The 17790-nt window shown below is 54.6% G+C and overlaps 1 protein-coding gene across 2 annotated transcripts in view; it reads right to left on the reverse strand.

The window, feature by feature from the left end:
• Positions 1 to 17790, reverse strand: part of LOC116938203 (polypyrimidine tract-binding protein 1-like) — a 117787-nt gene that overhangs the window by 36394 nt on the left and 63603 nt on the right. Inside the window, exons 7-9 of one of the 2 annotated variants that reach the window (XM_076064852.1) lie at positions 13145 to 13255; positions 4443 to 4662; positions 1359 to 1460 (exon numbers count right to left, since the gene is read on the reverse strand). In XM_076064852.1, the coding sequence (XP_075920967.1) occupies positions 1359 to 1460; positions 4443 to 4662; positions 13145 to 13255 (433 nt within the window). Of the gene's footprint in view, positions 1 to 1358; positions 1461 to 4442; positions 4663 to 7788; positions 8618 to 13144; positions 13256 to 17790 lie in introns of those variants that run through there. The other variant, XM_076064853.1, reaches the window with a different exon arrangement.

A 17790-nucleotide genomic window follows, 5' to 3' on the forward strand; every position in this document is an offset into this window, starting at 1 on the left:
TGTATAGTGTAGTGTATAGTGTATAGTAGTGTAGTGTATAGTGTATAGTAGTGTAGTGTATAGTGTATAATGTATAGTGTATAGTAGTGTAGTGTATAGTGTAGTGTATAGTGTATAGTAGTAGTGTATAGTGTAGTGTATAGTGTATAGTAGTGTAGTGTATAGTAGTGTAGTGTATAGTGTATAATGTATAGTGTATAGTAGTAGTGTATAGTGTAGTGTATAGTGTATAGTAGTGTAGTGTATAGTGTATAATGTATAGTGTATAGTAGTGTAGTGTATAGTGTAGTGTATAGTGTATAGTAGTGTAGTGTATAGTGTATAATGTATAGTGTATAGTAGTGTAGTGTATAGTGTAGTGTATAGTGTATAGTAGTGTAGTGTATAGTAGTGTAGTGTATAGTAGTGTAGTGTATAGTGTATAATGTATAGTGTATAGTAATGTAGTGTATAGTGTATAGTGTAGTGTATAGTGTATAGTAGTGTAGTGTATAGTGTATAATGTATAGTGTATAGTAGTGTAGTGTATAGTGTAGTGTATAGTGTATAGTAGTGTAGTGTATAGTGTATAATGTATAGTGTATAGTAGTGTAGTGTATAGTGTAGTGTGTAGTGTATAGTAGTAGTGTATAGTAGTGTAGTGTATAGTGTATAATGTATAGTAGTGTAGTGTATAGTGTATAATGTATAGTGTATAGTAGTGTAGTGTATAGTGTATAATGTATAGTGTATAGTAGTGTAGTGTATAGTGTATAGTAGTGTAGTGTATAGTGTAGTGTATAGTGTAGTGTATAGTGTATAATGTATAGTGTATAGTAGTGTAGTGTATAGTGTATAGTAGTGTAGTGTATAGTGTATAATGTATAGTGTATAGTAGTGTAGTGTATAGTAGTGTAGTGTATAGTGTAGTGTATAGTGTAGTGTATAGTGTATAATGTATAGTGTATAGTAGTGTAGTGTATAGTGTAGTGTATAGTGTAGTGTATAGTGTATAATGTATAGTGTATAGTAGTGTAGTGTATAGTGTAGTGTAGTGTATAGTAGTGTAGTGTATAGTGTAGTGTATAGTGTATAGTAGTAGTGTATAGTGTAGTGTATAGTGTATAGTAGTGTAGTGTATAGTGTATAATGTATAGTGTATAGTAGTGTAGTGTATAGTGTATAATGTATAGTGTATAGTAGTGTAGTGTATAGTGTATAATGTATAGTGTATAGTAGTGTAGTGTATAGTGTATAATGTATAGTGTATAGTAGTGTAGTGTATAGTGTATAATGTATAGTGTATAGTAGTGTAGTGTATAGTGTATAATGTATAGTGTAGTGTATAGTAGTGTAGTGTATAGTGTATGGTATCTCACGGTAATGCTGTAACTCGCGGTAATGCTGTCCGGGCGTCTGGGGGAATCCGATGGCTGCCGGGAACCCCGCTCCGTACGGAGACTGAATGATCCCCGGGGCTCCTACAGACAAAGGTCCCCCAGGCAGCCTCCATCACACAACGGTAGGGGGAGCGAGAGGAGCGGCTCCCCATGAAGGCTGCCATCACTGCTGGGATGGTGGTGGAGGTGGTGGTGATGGTGGTGGTGATGGTGGTGGTGGTGATGGTGGTGGTGGTGGAGGTGGTGGTGGTGGTGGTGGGGGTGGAGGTGGTGGTGGTGGTGGTGGGGGTGGTGGTGGTGATGGTGGAGTTGATGGTGGTGGTGATGGTGGTGATGGTGGTGGTGGTGGAGGTGGTGGTGGTGGTGGTGGGGGTGGAGGTGGTGGTGGTGGTGGTAGGGGTGGAGGTGGTGGTGGTGGTGGTGGAGGTGATGGTGGTGGTGATGGTGGTGGTGGTGGAGGTGGTGGTGGTGGTGGTGGGGGTGGAGGTGGTGGTGGTGGTGGTGGGGGTGGTGGTGATGGTGGTGATGGTGGAGGTGGTGATGGTGGTGGTGGTGATGGTGGTGGTGGTGATGGTGGTGGTGGTGATGGTGGTGGTGGTGATGGTGGTGATGGTGGTGGTGGTGGTGGGGGTGGAGGTGTTGGTGATGGTGGTGATGGTGGTGGTGGTGATGGTGGTGGTGGTGGTGATGGTGGTGGTGATGGTGGTGGTGGTGATGGTGGTGGTGATGGTGGTGGTGATGGTGGTGGTGGTGATGGTGGTGGTGATGGTGGTGGTGGTGATGGTGGTGGTGGTGGTGATGGTGGTGGTGGTGATGGTGGTGGTGGTGGTGATGGTGGTGGTGGTGGAGGTGGTGGTGGAGGTGGCGGTGGTCAGCCCCACGGCACGGCCGTCTTTGTCTCCCCCGAGGTGATGATGATGACGGTGATGATGGCGACGATGGTGATGGCGATGATGGTGATGTACACGATGAGGACGATGGCGGTGATGATGACGACGATGATGACGACGGTGATGATGACGGTGATGATGACGGTGATGATGATGATGACGGTGATGGTGACGATGATGATGACGGTGATGATGACGGCGATGATGCTGGCGATGATGATGATGATGATGACAGTGATGATGATGGTGATGACGACGGTGATGATGACGACGGTGATGATGGTGATGATGATGCTGGCGATGATGATGATGGTGATGATGACGGTGATGATGCTGGCGATGATGATGATGACAGTGATGATGATGGTGATGACGATGACGACGGTGATGATGACGACGGTGATGATGGTGATGATGATGCTGGCGATGATGATGATGATGACAGTGATGATGATGGTGATGACGACGGTGATGATGACGACGGTGATGATGGTGATGATGATGCTGGCGATGATGATGACGGTGATGATGACGGTGATGATGCTGGCGATGATGATGATGACAGTGATGATGATGGTGATGACGACGGTGATGATGACAACGGTGATGATGGTGATGATGATGCTGGCGATGATGATGATGACGGTGATGATGACGGTGATGATGCTGGCGATGATGATGATGACAGTGATGATGATGGTGATGACGATGACGACGGTGATGATGACGACGGTGATGATGGTGATGATGATGCTGGCGATGATGATGATGACGGTGATGATGACGGTGATGATGACAGTGATGATGATGGCGATGACGATGACGACGGTGATGATGACGGTGATGCTGGCGATGATGATGATGACGGTGATGATGACGGTGATGATGCTGGCGATGATGATGATGATGGTGATGATGACGGTGATGATGCTGGCGATGATGATGATGATGATGACAGTGATGATGATGGTGATGACGATGACGACGGTGATGATGACGACGGTGATGATGGTGATGATGATGCTGGCGATGATGATGATGACGGTGATGATGACGGTGATGATGCTGGCGATGATGATGATGATGGTGATGATGACGGTGATGATGCTGGCGATGATGATGATGATGACAGTGATGATGATGGTGATGACGATGACGACGGTGATGATGACGACGGTGATGATGGTGATGATGATGCTGGCGATGATGATGATGACGGTGATGATGACGGTGATGATGCTGGTGATGATGATGATGGTGATGACGACGGTGATGATGACGACGGTGATGATGGTGATGATGATGCTGGCGATGATGATGATGACGGTGATGATGACGGTGATGATGACGGTGATGATGCTGGCGATGATGATGATGATGACAGTGATGATGATGGTGATGACGATGACGACGGTGATGATGACGACGGTGATGATGGTGATGATGATGCTGGCGATGATGATGATGATGACGGTGATGACGGTGATGATGCTGGCGATGATGATGATGACAGTGATGATGATGGTGATGACGACGGTGATGATGACGACGGTGATGATGGTGATGATGATGCTGGCGATGATGATGATGACGGTGATGATGACGGTGATGATGCTGGCGATGATGATGATGATGACGGTGATGATGACGACGGTGATGATGGTGATGATGATGCTGGCGATGATGATGATGACGGTGATGATGACGGTGATGATGCTGGCGATGATGATGATGACAGTGATGATGATGGTGATGACGATGACGACGGTGATGATGGTGATGATGATGCTGGCGATGATGATGATGACGGTGATGATGACGGTGATGATGCTGGCGATGATGATGATGATGACAGTGATGATGATGGTGATGACGACGGTGATGATGACGACGGTGATGATGGTGATGATGATGCTGGCGATGATGATGACGGTGATGATGACGGTGATGATGCTGGCGATGATGACAGTGATGATGATGGTGATGACGATGACGACGGTGATGATGACGACGGTGATGATGGTGATGATGATGCTGGCGATGATGATGATGACGGTGATGATGACGGTGATGATGACGGTGATGATGATGGCGGTGATGTAGACGATGACGATGATGGTGACGATGATGATGATGATGACGGTGACGGTGATGTCGACGGCGTGCCCCTTACCGAAGGCGGCCACCATGGCGTTGTCGTAGGGGTTACCGCCCCCCCCGACTCCACCGCCTCCTCCTCCGCCCCCCCCAGAGGGGCCGTCCCCGCTGGGCAGGTCGGGCCTGGTGTAGTCCCGGCTCTTGTCGTTGTTGTACTTCACGTTGAGCGACGTCAACTTCGAGAAGTCCACGCGGAGGGTGCAGCAGGCATTGTAGATGTTCTGTCCGTCCAGCGCCTGAACAGAGACACGGGGAGAGAGACACGGTGAGAGAGACACGGGGAGAGAGAGACACGGTGAGAGAGACACGGTGAGAGAGACACGGGGAGAGAGACACGGTGAGAGAGAGACGCGGAGGGTGCAGCAGGCATTGTAGATGTTCTGTCCGTCCAGCGCCTGGACAGAGACACGGTGAGAGAGAGACACGGGGAGAGACGGTGAGAGACACGGTGAGAGACACGGTGAGAGACACGGGGAGAGAGAGACACGGGGAGGGAGACACGGGGAGAGAGACACGGTGAGAGAGACACGGGGAGAGAGACACGGGGAGACACGGTGAGAGAGACACGGTGAGAGAGAGACACGGAGGGTGCAGCAGGCATTGTAGATGTTCTGTCCGTCTAGCGCCTGGACAGAGACACGGAGAGAGAGACACGGGGAGAGAGACACGGGGAGAGAGACACGGGGAGAGAGACACGGGGAGAGAGACACGGGGAGAGAGACACGGGGAGAGAGACACGGGGAGAGAGACACGGTGAGAGAGACACGGTGAGAGAGAGACACGGGGAGAGAGAGACACGGGGAGAGAGACACGGGGAGAGAGAGAGACACGGGGAGAGAGACACGGGGAGAGAGACACGGGGAGAGAGACCCGGGGAGAGAGACACGGTGAGAGAGACACGGGGAGAGAGACACGGTGAGAGAGAGACACGGGGAGAGAGAGACGGGCAGAGAGAGACACGGGGAGAGAGAGACACGGGGAGAGAGAGACGGGCAGAGAGAGACACGGGGAGAGAGAGACACGGTGAGAGAGACACGGTGAGAGAGACACGGTGAGAGAGAGACACGGGGAGAGAGACACGGGGAGAGAGACACGGGGAGAGAGACACGGGGAGAGAGACACGGTGAGAGAGACACGGTGAGAGAGAGACACGGGGAGAGAGAGACACGGGGAGAGAGACACGGGGAGAGAGAGAGACACGGGGAGAGAGACACGGGGAGAGAGACACGGGGAGAGAGACCCGGGGAGAGAGACACGGTGAGAGAGACACGGGGAGAGAGACACGGTGAGAGAGAGACACGGGGAGAGAGAGACGGGCAGAGAGAGACACGGGGAGAGAGAGACACGGGGAGAGAGAGACGGGCAGAGAGAGACACGGGGAGAGAGAGACACGGTGAGAGAGACACGGTGAGAGAGACACGGTGAGAGAGAGACACGGGGAGAGAGACACGGGGAGAGAGAGACACGGAGGGTGCAGCAGGCATTGTAGATGTTCTGTCCGTCCAGCGCCTGGACAGAGACACGGGGAGAGAGACACGGGGAGAGACACGGGGAGAGAGACACGGTGAGAGAGAGACACGGGGAGAGAGAGAGACACGGTGAGAGAGAAACACGGGGAGAGAGAGAGACACGGGGAGAGAGACACGGGGAGAGAGAGAGACACGGAGAGAGAGACACGGGGAGAGAGACACGGGGAGAGAGACACGGGGAGAGAGAGACACGGGGAGAGAGACACGGTGAGAGAGACACGGTGAGAGAGAGACACGGTGAGAGAGAGACACGGTAAGAGAGAGACACGGAGGGTGCAGCAGGCATTGTAGATGTTCTGTCCGTCCAGCGCCTGGACAGAGACACGGGGAGAGAGAGACACGGTGAGACACGGTGAGAGAGACACGGTGAGACACGGTGAGAGACACGGTGAGAGACACGGTGAGAGACACGGGGAGAGACACGGGGAGAGACACGGGGAGAGAGAGACACGGTGAGACACGGTGAGAGACACGGTGAGACACGGTGAGAGACACGGTGAGAGACACGGTGAGAGACACGGGGAGAGACACGGGGAGAGACACGGGGAGAGAGAGACACGGGGAGACACGGTGAGAGACACGGGGAGAGAGACACGGGGAGAGAGAGAGACACGGGGAGAGAGAGAGACACGGTGAGAGAGAGAGACACGGGGAGAGAGAGACACGGTGAGAGAGAGACACGGGGAGAGAGACACGGGGAGAGAGACACGGAGGGTGCAGCAGGCATTGTAGATGTTCTGTCCGTCCAGCGCCTGGACAGAGACACGGGGAGAGACACGGTGAGAGAGACACGGGGAGAGACACGGTGAGAGAGACACGGTGAGAGAGACACGGTGAGAGAGAGACACGGTGAGAGACACGGGGAGAGAGACACGGTGAGAGAGACACGGTGAGAGACACGGGGAGAGAGACACGGGGAGAGAGACACGGGGAGAGAGACACGGGGAGAGAGAGACACGGTGAGAGACACGGGGAGAGAGACACGGGGAGAGACACGGGGAGAGAGACACGGGGAGAGAGACACGGTGAGAGAGACACGGGGAGAGAGACACGGGGAGAGAGACACGGGGAGAGAGACACGGAGGGTGCAGCAGGCATTGTAGATGTTCTGTCCGTCCAGCGCCTGGACAGAGACACGGGGAGAGAGACACGGGGAGAGAGACACGGGGAGAGAGACACGGGGAGAGAGAGACACGGGGAGAGAGAGACACGGGGAGAGAGAGAGACACGGGGAGAGAGAGACACGGTGAGAGACACGGGGAGAGAGACACGGTGAGAGAGAGACACGGGGAGAGAGAGAGACACGGGGAGAGAGACACGGGGAGAGAGAGAGACACGGGGAGAGAGACACGGGGAGAGAGAGACACGGGGAGAGAGAGACACGGGGAGAGAGAGAGACACGGGGAGAGAGAGACGGGGAGAGACATGGGGAGGGAGACACGGTGAGAGAGACACGGTGAGAGAGACACGGTGAGAGAGAGACACGGTGAGAGAGAGACACGGTGAGAGAGACACGGAGGGTGCAGCAGGCATTGTAGATGTTCTGTCCGTCTAGCGCCTGGACAGAGACACGGAGAGAGAGACACGGTGAGAGAGACACGGTGAGAGAGACACGGTGAGAGAGAGACACGGTGAGAGAGACACGGTGAGAGAGAGACACGGGGAGAGAGACACGGTGAGAGAGACACGGTGAGAGAGAGACACGGTGAGAGAGACACGGTGAGAGAGAGACACGGGGAGAGAGACACGGTGAGAGAGACACGGTGAGAGAGAGACACGGGGAGAGAGAGACACGGGGAGAGAGACACGGGGAGAGAGACACGGGGAGAGAGACACGGTGAGAGAGAGACACGGTGAGAGAGACACGGTGAGAGAGAGACACGGAGGGTGCAGCAGGCATTGTAGATGTTCTGTCCGTCTAGCGCCTGGACAGAGACACGGGGAGAGAGACACGGTGAGAGAGACACGGTGAGAGAGACACGGAGAGAGAGACACAGTGAGAGAGACACGGGGAGAGAGACACGGGGAGAGAGACACGGGGAGAGAGACACGGGGAGAGAGACACGGGGAGAGAGACACGGGGAGAGAGACACGGGGAGAGACACGGGGAGAGAGAGACACGGTGAGAGAGACACGGTGAGAGAGACACGGGGAGAGAGACACGGGGAGAGACACGGGGAGAGAGAGACACGGTGAGAGAGACACGGTGAGAGAGAGACACGGTGAGAGAGACACGGTGAGAGAGAGACACGGAGAGAGAGACACGGGGAGAGAGACACGGTGAGAGAGAGACACGGAGAGAGAGACACGGGGAGAGAGACACGGTGAGAGAGACACGGTGAGAGAGACACGGTGAGAGACACGGGGAGAGAGACACGGGGAGAGACACGGGGAGAGACACGGGGAGAGAGAGACACGGTGAGAGAGACACGGGGAGAGAGACACGGGGAGAGACACGGGGAGAGAGACACGGTGAGAGAGACACGGGGAGAGAGACACGGTGAGAGAGAGACACGGGGAGAGAGACACGGGGAGACACGGTGAGAGAGACACGGGGAGAGAGAGAGAGAGACACGGGGAGAGAGACACGGTGAGAGAGACACGGGGAGAGAGAGACACGGAGGGTGCAGCAGGCATTGTAGATGTTCTGTCCGTCTAGCGCCTGGACAGAGACACGGGGAGAGAGACACGGTGAGAGAGAGACACGGGGAGAGACACGGGGAGAGAGACACGGGGAGAGAGAGACACGGGGAGAGAGAGAGACACGGTGAGAGAGACACGGTGAGACACGGTGAGAGACACGGGGAGAGAGAGAGACACGGGGAGAGAGAGAGACACGGTGAGAGAGAGAGACACGGTGAGAGAGAGAGACACGGTGAGAGAGAGAGACACGGTGAGAGAGACACGGGGAGAGAGAGAGACACGGGGAGAGAGACACGGTGAGAGAGACACGGTGAGAGAGAGACACGGGGAGAGAGAGACACGGTGAGAGACACGGGGAGAGAGACACGGGGAGAGAGACACGGGGAGAGACACGGGGAGAGAGACACGGGGAGAGAGACACGGTGAGAGAGACACGGAGGGTGCAGCAGGCATTGTAGATGTTCTGTCCGTCCAGCGCCTGGACAGAGACACGGAGAGAGACACGGGGAGAGAGACACGGTGAGAGAGAGAGAGAGACACGGGGAGAGAGACACGGTGAGAGAGACACGGTGAGAGAGAGAGACACGGTGAGAGACACGGGGAGAGAGAGACGGTGAGAGAGAGACACGGGGAGAGAGACACGGTGAGAGAGACACGGGGAGAGAGACACGGTGAGAGAGAGACACGGGGAGAGAGACACGGGGAGAGAGAGACACGGGGAGAGAGACACGGGGAGAGAGAGACACGGGGAGGGAGACACGGGGAGAGAGACACGGTGAGAGAGACACGGGGAGCGAGAGACACGGAGGGTGCAGCAGGCATTGTAGATGTTCTGTCCGTCCAGCGCCTGGACAGAGACACGGGGAGAGAGACACGGGGAGAGAGACACGGGGAGAGAGACACGGGGAGAGAGACACAGTGAGAGAGAGAGAGACACGGTGAGAGAGACACGGGGAGAGAGAGAGAGACACGGTGAGAGAGAGACACGGTGAGAGAGACACGGTGAGAGACACGGGGAGAGAGAGACACGGGGAGAGACACGGTGAGAGAGAGACACGGGGAGAGAGACACGGTGAGAGAGAGAGACACGGGGAGAGAGACACGGTGAGAGAGACACGGGGAGAGAGACACGGGGAGAGACACGGTGAGAGAGAGAGACACGGGGAGAGAGACACGGTGAGAGAGAGAGACACGGGGAGAGAGACACGGGGAGAGAGACACGGGGAGAGAGACACGGGGAGAGACACGGTGAGAGAGAGAGAGACACGGGGAGAGAGACACGGTGAGAGAGACACGGTGAGAGAGAGAGACACGGTGAGAGAGACACGGGGAGAGAGAGACACGGTGAGAGAGAGAGAGAGACACGGGGAGAGAGACACGGTGAGAGAGACACGGTGAGAGAGAGAGACACGGTGAGAGAGACACGGGGAGAGAGAGACACGGTGAGAGAGAGAGAGACACGGGGAGAGAGACACGGTGAGAGAGACACGGTGAGAGAGAGAGACACGGGGAGAGAGAGACACGGTGAGAGAGAGAGACACACGGGGAGAGAGACACGGTGAGAGAGACACGGTGAGAGAGAGAGACACGGGGAGAGAGACACGGGGAGAGAGAGAGACACGGGGAGAGAGACACGGTGAGGGAGAGAGACACGGGGAGAGAGACACGGGGAGAGAGACACGGTGAGGGAGAGACACGGTGAGAGAGAGAGAGACACGGGGAGAGAGACACGGTGAGAGAGAGACACGGTGAGAGAGAGAGAGACACGGGGAGAGAGACACGGTGAGAGAGAGAGAGACACGGGGAGAGAGACACGGTGAGAGAGAGAGAGACGGGGAGAGAGACACGGGGAGGGAGACACGGTGAGAGAGACACGGTGAGAGAGAGAGACACGGTGAGAGAGAGAGAGACACGGTGAGAGAGACGGGGAGAGAGAGAGAGACACGGGGAGGGAGAGAGACACGGGAAGGGAGAGACACGGGGAGGGAGAGAGACACGGGGAGGGAGAGAGACACGGGGAGGGAGAGAGACACGGGGAGGGAGACACGGTGAGAGAGACGGGGAGAGAGACACGGTGAGAGAGAGAGACACGGGGAGAGAGACACGGTGAGAGAGAGACACGGTGAGAGAGAGAGACACGGTGAGAGAGAGAGACACGGGGAGGGAGACACGGGGAGAGAGAGACACGGTGAGAGAGAGACACGGGGGGAGAGACACGGTGAGAGAGAGACACGGTGAGAGAGAGAGACACGGGGAGAGAGAGAGACACGGGGAGAGAGAGAGACACGGGGAGAGAGAGAGACACGGGGAGAGAGAGACACGGTGAGAGAGAGAGACACGGTGAGAGAGACACGGGGAGAGAGACACGGTGAGAGAGAGAGACACGGTGAGAGAGACACGGGGAGAGAGAGACGGTGAGAGAGAGACAGACACGGTGAGAGAGACACGGTGAGAGAGAGAGACACGGTGAGAGAGACACGGGGAGAGAGAGACACTGTGAGAGAGAGAGACACGGGGAGTGAGAGACACGGTGAGAGAGAGACACGGTGAGAGAGACACGGTGAGAGAGAGAGACACGGTGAGAGAGACACGGTGAGAGAGAGAAACACGGTGAGAGAGACACGGTGAGAGAGACACGGTGAGAGAGAGAGACACGGGGAGAGAGAGAGACACGGGGAGAGAGAGACACGGTGAGAGAGACACGGTGAGAGAGAGACACGGTGAGAGAGAGAGACACGGTGAGAGAGACACGGTGAGAGAGAGAGACACGGGGAGAGAGAGACACGGTGAGAGAGAGAGACACGGTGAGAGAGACACGGTGAGAGAGAGAGACACGGTGAGAGAGACACGGTGAGAGAGAGAAACACGGTGAGAGAGAGAGACACGGTGAGAGAGACACGGTGAGAGAGACACGGTGAGAGACACGGTGAGAGAGAGACACGGTGAGAGAGACACGGTGAGAGAGAGAGACACGGTGAGAGAGACACGGTGAGAGAGACACGGTGAGAGACACGGTGAGAGAGAGACACGGTGAGAGAGACACGGTGAGAGAGAGAGACACGGTGAGAGAGACACGGGGAGAGAGAGAGACACGGTGCGAGAGACACGGGGAGAGAGACACGGTGAGAGGGAGAGACACGGTGAGAGAGACACGGGGAGAGAGACACGGAGAGAGACACGGTGAGAGAGAGAGACACGGTGAGAGAGACACGGGGAGAGAGACACGGAGAGAGACGCGGTGAGAGAGAGAGACACGGTGAGAGAGACACGGTGAGAGAGAGACACGGTGAGAGAGAGACACGGTGAGAGAGAGAGACACGGTGAGAGAGTGTGAGTGAGTGTACGGGTGAGTGTGACTGAATGAGTGACTGTGTGACTGAGTGTGCGAGTGTGTGAGTGAGTGAGTGAGCGAGTGTACGGGTGTGTGACTGAGTGTGTGACTGAGTGTGTGACTGAATGAGCGTGTGAGTGAGTGTGTGAGTGAGCGTGTGAGCGAGTGTGACAGTGTGACTGATTGAGTGAGTGAGTGAGCGAGTGTGTGAGTGAGCGTGTGACTGAATGAGTGAGTGAGCGAGTGAGTGAGTGAGCGAGTGACTGAGTAAGTGAGTGTATGAGTGTGTGAGTGAGCGTGTGAGCGAGTGTCACAGCGTGTGACTGAATGAGTGAGTGAGCGAGTGAGTGACTGAGTAAGTGAGTGTGTGACTGTGTGAGTGTGTGAATGAGCGTGTGAGCGAGTGTCACAGTGTGTGACTGAATGAGTGAGTGAGCGAGTGAGTGACCGAGTAAGTGAGTGTGTGACTGTGTGAGTGTGTGAATGAGCGTGTGAGCGAGTGTCACAGTGTGTGACTGAATGAGTGAGTGAGTGTGTGAGTGAGCGTGTGACTGAATGAGTGAGTGAGTGTGTGAGTGAGCGTGTGACTGAATGAGTGAGTGAGTGAGCGTGTGACTGAATGAGTGAGCGTGTGAGTGAGCGTGTGACTGAATGAGCGGGTGAGCGTATGAGTGTGTGAGTGAGCGTGTGAGCGAGTGTGACAGTGTGTGACTGAATGAGTGAGCGAGTGAGTGTGTGAGTGAGCGTGTGACTGAATGAGCGAGTGAGCGAGTGAGTGTGTGAGTGAGCGAGTGTGACAGTGTGTGACTGAATGAGCGTGTGAGTGAGTGTGTGAGTGAGCGTGTGACTGAATGAGTGAGTGTGTGACTGAATGAGCGAGTGAGCGAGTGAGTGTGTGAGTGAGCGTGTGAATGAGCGTGTGAGCGGGTGAGCGTGTGAGTGAGCGTGTGACTGAATGAGTGAGCGTGTGACTGAATGAGTGAGTGAGCGAGTGAGTGTGTGAGTGAGCGTGTGAATGAGCGTGTGAGCGGGTGAGCGAGTGAGTGTGTGAGTGAGCGTGTGACTGAATGAGCGAGTGAGCGTGTGAATGAGCGTGTGACTGAATGAGCGGGTGAGCGTGTGAGTGAGTGTGACAGTGTGTGAATGAGTGAGTGAGCGAGCGAGTGAGTGAGTGAGCGTGTGAGTGAGTGTCCGGGTGAGTGTGGAGGTACTCACCATCTTGCTCTGGTGAGCGTGGATGGGGTCTGCATACTGCAGCAGGGCCTGGAACTGGTTGTTCTTGGTGAAGGTGATCACCTTCAGAACCGTCCCAAACTTAGAGAAGATCTACACCACAACAACCACAACCACCATCACCGTCACATCACCACCACAACCACCATCACCGTCATCACCACCACAACCACCATCATCGTCACACCACAACAACCACAACCACCATCACCGTCACCACCACAACCACCATCACCGTCACCACCACAACCACCATCACCGTCACCACCACAACCACCATCACCGTCATCACCACCACAACCACCATCATCGTCACACCACAACAACCACAACCACCATCACCGTCACCACCACAACCACCATCACATCATCACCACAACCATCACCGTCACATCATCACCACAACCACCATCACCGTCACCACCACAACCACCATCATCGTCGTCACACCACAACAACAACAACCACCATCACCGTCACATCACCACCACAACAACCATCACCGTCACATCATCACCACAACCACCATCACCATCACATCATCACCACAACCACCATCACCATCACATCATCACCACAACAACCATCACCACAACAACCATCACATCATCACCACAACAACCATCACCGTCAGTGAGTGAGTGACTAGGTGAGTGACTGGGTGAGTGTGACTGAGTGAGTGACTGAGTGACTGAGTGAGTGACTGGGTGAGTGACTGAGTGACTGGCCTGGTGAAGTACGTCCAACGTGACCGGGTAAAAGAGATTCTCCACCACCACGTGACTGAGTGACTGGGTGAGTGACTGGGTGAGTGAGTGACTGAGTGACTAGGTGAGTGACTGAGTGAGTGACTGAGTAACTAGGTGAGTGACTAGGTGAGTCACTGGGTGAGTGACTGAGTGACTAGGTGAGTGACTAGGTGAGCCACTGGGTGAGTGACTGAGTGACTGGGTGAGTGACTGGGTGAGTGACTGGGTGAGTGACTGGGAGAGTGACTGGGAGAGTGACTGGCCTGGTGAAGTACGTCCAACGTGACTGGGTAAAAGAGATTCTCCACCACCACGTGACTGGGTGTGTGACTGAGTGAGTGACTGGGTGAGTGACTGGGTGTGTGACTGAGTGAGTGACTGGGTGAGTGACTGGGTGAGTGACTGAGTGACTGGGTGAGTGACTAGGAGAGTGACTGGGTGAGTGACTAGGTGAGTGACTAGGTGAGTGACTGGGTGAGTGAGTGACTGACTGAGTGAGTGACTGGGTGAGTGACTGGGCGAGTGACTGGCCTGGTGAAGCACGTCCAACGTGACCGGGTAAAAGAGATTCTCCACCACCACGTGACTGGGTGAGTGACTGAGTGAGTGACTAGGTGAGTCACTAGGTGAGTGACTAGGTGAGTGACTGGGTGAGTGACTGAGTGAGTGAGTGACTGACTGGGCGAGTGACTGGGTGAGTGAGTGACTGAGTGACTGAGTGAGTGACTAGGTGAGTCACTAGGTGAGTGACTAGGTGAGTGACTGGGTGAGTGACTGGGTGAGTGACTGAGTGAGTGACTGACTGGGTGAGTGACTAGGTGAGTGACTGAGTGAGTGACTAGGTGAGTGACTAGGTGAGTGACTGGCCTGGTGAAGCACGTCCAACGTGACCGGGTAAAAGAGATTCTCCACCACCACGTGACTGGGTGAGTGACTGAGTGAGTGACTGACTGAGTGAGTGACTAGGCGAGTGACTAGCCTGGTGAAGTACGTCCAACGTGACCGGGAAAAAGAGATTCTCCACCACCACGTGACTGGGTGAGTGACTGAGTGAGTGACTGACTGAGTGACTGACTGAGTGAGTGACTAGGCGAGTGACTGGCCTGGTGAAGTACGTCCAACGTGACCGGGTAAAAGAGATTCTCCACCACCACGTGACTGGGTGAGTGAGTGACTGAGTGAGTGACTGAGTGACTGGGTGAGTGACTAGGTGAGTGACTGAGTGAGTGACTAGGTAAGTGACTGAGTGAGTGACTGGGTGAGTGACTGGCCTGGTGAAGCACGTCCAACGTGACCGGGTAAAAGAGATTCTCCACCACCACGTGACTAGGTGAGTGACTAGGTGAGTGACTGACTGAGTGAGTGACTGAGTGAGTGACTGAGTGAGTGACTGGGTGAGTGACTGAGTGAGTGACTGGGTGAGTGACTAGGTGAGTGACTAGGTGAGTGACTAGGTGAGTGACTGGGTGAGTGACTAGGTGAGTGACTAGGTGAGTGACTGGCCTGGTGAAGCACGTCCAACGTGACCGGGTAAAAGAGATTCTCCACCACCACGTGACTAGGTGAGTGACTGGGTGAGTGACTGGGTGAGTGACTAGGTGAGTGACTAGGTGAGTGACTGGCCTGGTGAAGCACGTCCAACGTGACCGGGTAAAAGAGATTCTCCACCACCACGTGACTGGGTGAGTGACTGGGTGAGTGAGTGACTGAGTGAGTGACTAGGTGAGTGACTGGGTGAGTGACTGGGTGAGTGACTAGGTAAGTGACTGAGTGAGTGAGTGAGTGACTGGCCTGGTGAAGCACGTCCAACGTGACCGGGTAAAAGAGATTCTCCACCACCACGTGACTGGGTGAGTGACTAGGTGAGTGACTGGGTGAGTGACTAGGTGAGTGACTGGGTGAGTGACTGAGTGACTGAGTGAGTGACTGGGTGGGTGAGTGACTGGGTGAGTGACTGAGTGACTGAGTGAGTGACTGGGTGAGTGACTGGGTGAGTGACTGAGTGACTGGCCTGGTGAAGCACGTCCAACGTGACCGGGTAAAAGAGATTCTCCACCACCACGTGACTGGGTGAGTGACTGGGTGAGTGACTAGGTGACTGACTGAGTGAGTGACTGGGTGAGTGACTGAGTGACTGAGTGAGTGACTGGGTGAGTGAGTGACTGAGTGAGTGACTGGCCTGGTGAAGCACGTCCAACGTGACCGGGTAAAAGAGATTCTCCACCACCACGTGACTGGGTGAGTGACTGAGTGAGTGACTGGGTGAGTGACTAGGTGAGTGACTGGGTGAGTGACTGAGTGAGTGAGTGACTGACTGGGCGAGTGACTGGGTGAGTGAGTGACTGAGTGACTGAGTGAGTGACTAGGTGAGTCACTAGGTGAGTGACTAGGTGAGTGACTGGGTGAGTGACTGGGTGAGTGACTGAGTGAGTGACTGACTGGGTGAGTGACTAGGTGAGTGACTGAGTGAGTGACTAGGTGAGTGACTAGGTGAGTGACTGGCCTGGTGAAGCACGTCCAACGTGACCGGGTAAAAGAGATTCTCCACCACCACGTGACTGGGTGAGTGACTGAGTGAGTGACTGACTGAGTGACTGACTGAGTGAGTGACTAGGCGAGTGACTGGCCTGGTGAAGTACGTCCAACGTGACCGGGTAAAAGAGATTCTCCACCACCACGTGACTGGGTGAGTGAGTGACTGAGTGAGTGACTGAGTGACTGGGTGAGTGACTAGGTGAGTGACTGAGTGAGTGACTAGGTAAGTGACTGAGTGAGTGACTGGGTGAGTGACTGGCCTGGTGAAGCACGTCCAACGTGACCGGGTAAAAGAGATTCTCCACCACCACGTGACTAGGTGAGTGACTAGGTGAGTGACTGACTGAGTGAGTGACTGAGTGAGTGACTGAGTGAGTGACTGGGTGAGTGACTGAGTGAGTGACTGGGTGAGTGACTAGGTGAGTGACTAGGTGAGTGACTAGGTGAGTGACTGGCCTGGTGAAGCACGTCCAACGTGACCGGGTAAAAGAGATTCTCCACCACCACGTGACTGGGTGAGTGACTGGGTGAGTGAGTGACTGAGTGAGTGACTAGGTGAGTGACTGGGTGAGTGACTGGGTGAGTGACTAGGTAAGTGACTGAGTGAGTGAGTGAGTGACTGGCCTGGTGAAGCACGTCCAACGTGACCGGGTAAAAGAGATTCTCCACCACCACGTGACTGGGTGAGTGACTAGGTGAGTGACTGGGTGAGTGACTAGGTGAGTGACTGGGTGAGTGACTGAGTGACTGAGTGAGTGACTGGGTGGGTGAGTGACTGGGTGAGTGACTGAGTGACTGAGTGAGTGACTGGGTGAGTGACTGGGTGAGTGACTGAGTGACTAGGTGAGTGACTAGGTGAGTGAGTCACTGAGTGACTAGGTGAGTGACTAGGTGACTGACTGAGTGAGTGACTAGGTGAGTGACTGGGTGAGTGACTGGCCTGGTGAAGCACGTCCAACGTGACCGGGTAAAAGAGATTCTCCACCACCACGTGACTGGGTGAGTGACTGGGTGAGTGACTGGGTGAGTGACTGAGAGAGTGAGTGACTGGGTGAGTGACTAGGTGAGTGACTGAGTGAGTGACTGGGTGAGTGACTAGGTGAGTGACTAGGTGAGTGACTGGGTGAGTGACTGGGTGAGTGACTGGCCTGGTGAAGCACGTCCAACGTGACCGGGTAAAAGAGATTCTCCACCACCACGTGACTGGGTGAGTGAGTGAGTGAGTGACTGGGTGAGTGACTGGGTGAGTGACTGGGTGAGTGACTGAGAGAGTGACTGGGTGAGTGACTAGGTGAGTGACTGGGTGAGTGACTGAGTGACTGGGTGAGTGACTAGGTGAGTGAC

This window comes from Petromyzon marinus, unplaced genomic scaffold (genome assembly GCF_048934315.1).
Source record: "Petromyzon marinus isolate PM22_M1 ecotype Great Lakes invasive population unplaced genomic scaffold, UKy_Petmar_22M1.pri1.0 PM_Scaffold_81, whole genome shotgun sequence".
Taxonomy (NCBI): Eukaryota; Metazoa; Chordata; class Hyperoartia; order Petromyzontiformes; family Petromyzontidae; genus Petromyzon; species Petromyzon marinus.